Source organism: Papio anubis, chromosome 7, assembly GCF_008728515.1.
Source record: "Papio anubis isolate 15944 chromosome 7, Panubis1.0, whole genome shotgun sequence".
NCBI classification, from domain to species: domain Eukaryota; kingdom Metazoa; phylum Chordata; class Mammalia; order Primates; family Cercopithecidae; genus Papio; species Papio anubis.
Genome location: NC_044982.1, coordinates 85,098,049 through 85,105,829, shown reverse-complemented (window position 1 = coordinate 85,105,829; position 7,781 = coordinate 85,098,049). Strand labels below are relative to the sequence as shown.

At 41.3% G+C, this 7,781-nt stretch overlaps 1 protein-coding gene across 1 annotated transcript in view; it reads right to left on the bottom strand.

The window, feature by feature from the left end:
• Positions 1-453: 453 nt before the first annotated feature.
• The window catches only part of LOC101025167 (FACT complex subunit SPT16), a 34,388-nt gene continuing 27,060 nt past the window's right edge, over positions 454-7,781 (bottom strand). Inside the window, exons 20-26 of the mRNA XM_003901536.4 lie at positions 7,607-7,719; positions 7,217-7,292; positions 6,508-6,677; positions 3,415-3,544; positions 2,694-2,823; positions 2,483-2,560; positions 454-1,805 (exon numbers count right to left, since the gene is read on the bottom strand). Coding sequence (XP_003901585.1) covers positions 1,660-1,805; positions 2,483-2,560; positions 2,694-2,823; positions 3,415-3,544; positions 6,508-6,677; positions 7,217-7,292; positions 7,607-7,719 — 843 coding nt within the window. The 3' untranslated portion in view covers positions 454-1,659. The remainder of the gene's footprint in view (positions 1,806-2,482; positions 2,561-2,693; positions 2,824-3,414; positions 3,545-6,507; positions 6,678-7,216; positions 7,293-7,606; positions 7,720-7,781) is intronic.

Sequence of the window (7,781 nt, the reverse complement as noted above, 5' to 3'; positions counted from 1 at the left end):
ATTCAGTGTCCCCAGTACTTAACCCGACAAATACCAGGTATCAAAGTGTTTTAACTGAGTGATGCTTTTTCCCTTTCCCAACAGTTGTTAGCCCTGAAGATCTGGCTACCCCAATAGGAAGGCTGAAGGTTTCCCTCCAAGCAGCTGCTGTCCTCCATGCTATTTACAAGGAGATGACTGAAGATTTGTTTTCATGAAGGAACAAGTGCTATTCCAATCTAAAAGTCTCTGAGGGAACCACACTAAAAAGTCTCTTATAAAGTTAACTTGCTGTAACATGAATTTGGTTTACTGTGATGTCTAGTGTCTCTCAATCTAATGATGAAAGTTTAGAATGATGAAAGTTTCATTTGTAACACTAGCTAGATAAAAGCATTTTTCTCCAATGCCTTAGCACTTTACCAGGCAGGAAGCAGGTGTGCTTTCAGGAACTGAAAACCGGTCACAGGTGAATTTACAAAAACAAACAACAACAAAAAAAACCCACAGTTTATTCATCTTTTAGTTCTTCCAAAATTGAAAATATCAAGTCCTACTGCTAAGGAGAAAAAACAAACAAACATAAAATCCGTGACCCCTCCCCCCTTCTCTTAAAGTCACAGAGCACGGAAGGAACTGCAGTGGGACAGGTGGGTGCAGAGAACCAGAAGGGGAGGATGGCAAGATAAACTCCCCAAATACTTGAAAAGCTGTTCAACAGAAACTGTGATAAATACAGGACAATGCAAGACAAAGTTAAAATAAGGAGCAGCAGTGCTGAGAGGCTGTGTTGTAGATATGGCCTCCCTTCCTCTTCTCTTTTCTTGTCAGGGTATTCTAGGCCCAAGGCATGACTTGTCCCTTCCAGATCTAAATGTTGACTCCTTTGAGCCTTCCTCTAGATTTCACTAGAAGCAGTACATGAGGCACAACCTGATATAACTTCCTTGGATATATCAGAAAAAAAAGAAGACAGTGGCAATTTTGCCTTCTATCATTGTACCATGTGTGCATTCGTATGGAGAAAATAACCGAGCCAGGGAGTATCACTGCTTCTTATGTCTTCCAAGGCAGCAGATACACCTCAGAATCTGCATGAGGCAAGAAAGCAGGAAAACTCAGATGAAGGCACCAGCCCAATCTGCCTCACTAGCTCAAGTTGTATGATTTATCACAACCATCAGGAAATTTCCAAGAACCTGGAGTATTGCAAAGATAAAACTTAAAAGAGATGTGAGGAAGGTCATGGCAGTAGGGTAGGTTGGAGGATTGAATGTGCTGGTCAAGAACCATGATACGGGTAATTAAGGGTCACCTTGTACCACTGTCTTGGAAATACAGCTTTGAGACACCAAATAGTAAGATGTCAGAAGCCATCGATGTCCTGGCAGAAGGTGACAGGAAGAGAGAAGAATGAAACAATATTTATTAACAGCGGGAGCCTCCTCCTGTCTTCAAGAACACCTCCTCCCTTGCCATCTGAATGGGGCCATTGGCACGTGTCCTGGTGGGCCTGGAATTCCCCGAGTAGATTGGTCCACACAAATGGCCCCCTAAACCCATAAACACAAATGGCAAAACTTCAAATGAAAACAAAAGGAAAAATACAGTTTCTATGTCATGTAAAATTTTCAGGGGTTGGCTGGAGGAAGAATGGAGCTCAGGGCCAAAGTTCAGAAGTTACTTCCTCTTTTTCTTGGGGGGTGCAGAGCTGTGTCTGGAACCACGGTTAGAGCCACGGCCTGAACTGTGCACAGATGCCTTCCTCTTCCGGCTCATACTTCGACTCTGTTCTTCTTCTTCCTCGTAACGACTTTCTCGGTCCGCTAAATAGAAAAGGCGTTATTAGTTAGAGATAGGTAGGCTTTAGGTACCTAGTATTACTGGAGAGCATGAGATAGCACAGAGAATACACTTTGGAATCAGACCCAAGTTTTAATATTGGACAAGTACTTTCTGAACCTTGGTTTATTTACAAAAGGGAGAATTATTTAAGGGTTAAATAAGGTAACCTACGAAAAGTACCTATTCCCAATGATTGGAACACAGCAGTTAATATTTATTTCCTTTTAAGCTTTAAACGTTTGTTTGGGGTTTGGCTTCAGAGTAACTAGATTAGCATTATAAAGACATGCCTAATCTGGAAGAAGTCTAGCAAAATTAAAGTATTATAGGATTTAGGTTTGGAAACTGAATAGGCTAATTCTTGAGTATTACATGAATATGTGGCTATCACTGCTATAGGAAAGATGGGGGCTTGCGCAGATGAAAACAGCATCCAGTTAGGTAGAGCACTGCCCACTGGAGAGTATGGACACATTCCACCCCTCATTTTCTCCTTCAGTCAATGAAGTTGTATCTGTGGCTCCAAATCAGTTTTATAGTGTTCTTTTGTTACTTTCATTACACCATCAATACTAACACCTCAAGATACTGAAATGTGTTAGAAATTTGTGCATAGACACATGAATAAATAGAATAAAAACAACAAATTTTTAAAAACCTTTTCGGGCTTCTTCCTCCAGTTCATCCCAATCCTTTCCACTCTCTTCTTCACTACCCAATGACTCCTTAGAATAGTCTGGAAGAAAATTAAGCATTAGTCATCAGGCGGGAACAGAATGGAATGACAGAGTTCTTAGTCTAAAAAAAGTAGCTTTCAGAAACGACATTAGATGAGGAAGCCAGGACAAACTTTTCTCTATAAGACTAACCTGACTCTTCTGCTTCTGATGAATAATCTTCATCACTGTCCTCCTCTTCCTCTTCATAGTCATCTTCTGAAGGATTAAAAGTCTCATCTTCAATTTCAGACTCTGAATCCCCTTCTTCAGCATCACTCCCCTGGTGAGTTAGAGCATCATACTGATTTTTTTTTGACATTTACCTTATCAGTGAATGAATTCAGCCCACATAGTATACCAGTATTTACATGAAGAAAACAAAAGCAAAAAAATCTGAGTGATTAAAAGATAAAATGACTTGTTTAAAATCAGTAGTCAGGTGCAATTGTTATTTTACTATTACTATGTATTATTACATTTCTGAAAAATTCACGTTAGCCTTCCTCACCCAGGGAAATTAACAACAGAAAGACTTTCTGTATTAATGTATCACACAAACATTAAGTGGACAATTTTTTTAAAAATACGTTTTGCAAAATGCCCTGGAGGATTTTTTCCCCAAATGCTAAGAAATTCATTTGAGGAAAAGTTTTTGTAGTTTCCAAGAAATCTTGTCAGGAGTTAGTTACCACTGTCCAATCAACTTATCATTTACCTGTAAAACAAATTTGAAGAAACAATAACATCAAGTGGTGTTCAGAGCTTCTCCCAGATGGCCTAGTTCCTTACGTGCTACTTATATGCCATTCTAACTGAACAAATGATAGTGGGCAACACTATGTACCAGGAAAGAAACCCCACACTCACGCACCTCACCCTCAGGCTCCAGGAAGGACCAGCCACCTTGTTCGAAGAAGCCCTCAGGGTCATCAACAATGGTCTTCATGATTTTAGTCCAGTTGAGGGACTGTACTCCTTCTGTGTACTTCAGGTCACAGGAACTAAGAGAAATGACAAAGTAAAATCAATCTTCTGTATTTTCCGGGAGCAGAAATTCTTTTTTTTTTTTTTGAGACACAGTCATGCTCTGTCTCCCAGGCTGGAGTGCAGTGGTGCAATCTTGGCTCACTGCAACCTCTGCCTCCCGGGTTCAAGTGATTCTCCTGCCTCAGCCTCCCGAATACCTGGGATTACAGGCGTGTGCCACCATGCCTGGCTCATTTTTGTATTTTTAGTAGAGACGGGGTTTTGCCATGTTGGTCAGGCTCATCTAGAACTCCTGACTTCAGGTGAATCACCTGCCTCAGCCTCCCAAAGTGCTGGGATTACAGGTGTGAGCCACCGCGCCCGGCCTGGGAGCAGATATTCTTTGCACTATGCCACTAGAGCATGTCGCAATGGCTGCTATTTGATCTCCTAGAGCACTAGCCCTCACAACAGACCAGCATTCCAACTGAAACAAGCTTTCTCCTTCACCTGAGTCTGAGCTCATCCTCTCCCATTTTCTTTCTTTAATACCAATTTCCCTATTCTTCACTTAGTCTTCTATTCACCCATCTTTTCTGTCACTGATTCCATTCTTATTTCCAAGTAGTCATAACCACTTCTGCGATTCTGTTTTTCACTACTATAGTTAAGAAACAGGGACAATTTTCAGCCACGTGTGGTGGCTCATGCCTGTAATCCCAGCACTTTGGGAGCCCAAGGCAGGCGGATCATGAGGTCAGGAGATCGAGACTATCCTGGCTAACATGGTGAAACCCCATCTCTACTAAAAATACAAAAAATTAGCTGGGCATGGTGGCACGCGCCTGTAGTCCCAGCTACTTGGGAGGCTGAAGCAGGAGAATCGCCTGAACCTGGGAGATGGAGGTTGCAGTGAGCCGAGATTGCGCCACTGCACTCCAGCTTGGGCAACAGAGCCAGACTCCATCTCAAAAATAGTAATAATAATAAAAATAAAAAAGAAACAGGGACGATTTTCAATGGCCCTAGCCTTTCTTCTTCAACCTTCCAGTGCTTTCTTATGTGTTGTTTTTTTGATGCAAGATTGGTATGAAGGTAGGAATAAATTTTTTTTCCCCAGTACCTAAAGTGCCCTGTATTTAGACAATGCTCAAATGACTTTCTCTTACTCATTTCTGTTGAGGAGAGCTGAATCAGTTAAGAGTAGGTAAGAAGAAAAAAACCAAAGAAATGACAGTAGTAAGGATAACAACAACCAACCATAAAATCTGCCTGAGAACCACTGGCATAAATCCACTTTAGACAATATACACAGAAATTTCTGCTTCCAGCCATGATGGAGTAACACCCACTAGATTTACCTTCCCACCTTAAACAACTACAAAACAAAATACGAAACAACAGTTTTCAGACATCGGATAAAAAGCAGCACAAGACCATAATCCCTGAAAGCAGGAAACAAGGGTTAATTGAACATTTGCCCTAGTTTTCTGTCTAGAGGCGATTCCTAATCTGCCATGCAGGGAGAGAGAACCCAATCAGAACCTGATGGTCTCCAGGAACTGAGACAAAGTAGGATTTGGGAAGGTTGAGACAGCTAGAATTTGTGGAGAAGAGTACAGGAAGAAAGAATTTCCCAGAGAGAAAGCTCCAGAGATCTGCAGAGGGGTCCCCCTCAAGTCTTTGGTGGAGGGATGATCTACACATTCATGAGAAAACTGGAACTGCATAAAGCAGTATTGGATGGCAGTAGGCCAGACAATTCCCAGTCTCACACAGAACTAGAAGTAAATCCTGTTCCAGTGGATTTATTTCCATCACCTTTCCACCAGCTTCAGCAGAGACCTCACAATCCACAGGGCATCAGGCAGACTCTGAAGAGTATTGCCTCGTAGTAAGCCCAAATACTCAGAAGTTTTTCAGTGAAACTTTTGAAGGCTGTTCTAAATCCACACCAACAGACATTTGAGAACAAGCCTTGAAAGATCAAACAGAATCCCCGGGCCGGGCGCGGTGCCTCACGCCTGTAATCCCAGCACTTTGGGAGGCGAGGGTGGATCACGAGGTCAGGAGATTGAGATCATCCTGGCTAACACAGTAAAACCCCATCTCTATTAAAAATACAAAAAATTAGCCAGGCATGGTGGCAGGCGCCTGTAGTCCCAGCTACTCAGGAGGCTGAGGCAGGAGAATGGCGTGAACCCAGGAGGTAGAGTGTGTAGTGAACCAAGATCGTGCCACTGTGCTCCAGCCTGGGCGACAGAGCGAGACTCCGACTCAAAAAAAAAAAAAAAAAAAAACCCCAAAAAACAACAAAAAAAGAAAGATCAAAAAGAATCTAACTAACTTGACTGCATCCCAGAATAACCTCGTCTCTAGTAAAAAAATGAGCTGGGTGTGGTAGCACATACCTGTAGTCCCAGCTACTTGGGATGCTGACGTAGGAAGGTTACCTGAATCCAAGAGTTTGAGGTTGCAGTGAGCTGGGGTTGTACCACTACACTTGAGCCTGGGCAACAGAGTTAAGAACCTGTCTCAAATCACAACCACCACCACCACAAAATATGTAGAAAATATAAAGATGATGGGTGAAAGCAGTAGAAAAGCATACTTAAAAAGCTATTGTAAATATGCTCTACATTGACTGGGTGCAATGGCTTGTGCCTGTAACCCCAGTACATTGGGAGACCGAAGTGGGAGGATTGCTTGAGCCCAGGAGTTTGAGACCAGCCTGGGCAACACTGAAAAAAAAAAAAAAAAGATCGTAGATTTTGATTTTCTTTGTGTTAAGTATGCATAAACTATTGTTGGGAATTCAAGAGAAAGTGAACAGCTCCGTTATCTAATAGATCTCAGGTTTTCAAGTCCTGGTCTGTAACAACCAAAAGGCAGTCTCACCTTAAGTACATCAGTAGATTTTATGCACAACACACCACATTTAAATTCTATAATACAGGGTTCATGGGATAAATGGGAGACTGATGGCAGATTTACTTACTTCAACCATTCCTTGATGGGGTCAAGAGAGGCTACAGGAATGGCATTGATCATGGTCACTTTCTTGCTGTAGTCCTTGTAGACAATTACCATATCAAAGTTCTTCAGGTGAAACTGGACCCGCTCAAAGTGAATCAGCTCTACTTCATCCAGTGTCACCACAAAAGGTGGCTGTCAGGGAGAAACTGAAATATTAGCATATAAATATTTTCCCCAAAGCAATAATATTTCAAGTAACTTTCACGATCTAAATTACTATATAAAAGATAAGTAAGCTGTTTTTGGGTTTTATTGAAAGACTGAAGCAGTACAACATACTGAAGCCACAGAAATACGATCTGCAAGATCAAAAATCATCCCTCAAGGAGAATAAACTCAAGGAAACTATGTGAAAAACTATTTAAATAGACATTATCCTAAAAAAAGAAAGGGAAAAAAAAAAAGAGGTTCTTGCTTTGTTGCCCAGACTGGTCTTGAGTTCCTGGCCTCAAGTGTTCCTCCCACCTTGGCCTCTCAAAGTGCTGGGATTACAGGGGTGAGCCATCATGTCTGCCCTAAAGAGACTTTAAATAAAAGTATCATTTGTTCAATGAGTTTTAAGTCTAAGTAAATATCAAAAGTGAAAATCACAATAATTAGGATAAAGAACACCTATCCTCCTTTATTTTCTCTAACAATGTTTTTACTAAAAGAGGGTAAGAAACACTCACCCATTCCGTAGCATTTACCAGCGCACTACTAGTGGGTTGAAGGAGGCAGGTACTCCTATAGGGAGCTCCATTAAATCTGGAAGAGAGAAACTTTTGAGATTGAGCTCATCACAAGAGAGACTGCTGCTGCCACAACAAACTTCTTCCCTCTCCCGATTCCAAACAGCTTCAGCATACTCACTGGAGACTCATCTCCAGAGGAAGCCTCTTAGAGTTAGCCACTCACCTAAACCCTTAAACATTTTCAAGAAGAAATGGATGTCTCAAAGATTATTAGTCATAGGAAAAAAGGATATGACATGTTAAATTATTATTAAAGGAAGAACAATTTATTGTACCGAAAGGCAGACCAGTGAAACTTCAGACCAAAAAGATGATGAGATATGTTACCCCAAGTCCCTAAAAGGCACTTCAAATTCCAGTTCCTCCTTAGTTAGAGCCTCTACTTTCTCAATGAAATTTTTAAAGGCTGTTTTCAGTTTGTGCCTCATTTCTCGTTCCATCTGTAGAAAAAAAAAAAAAATCAAATATAGCCATCACATTTGTTAATAGTACCTCCCCTCAA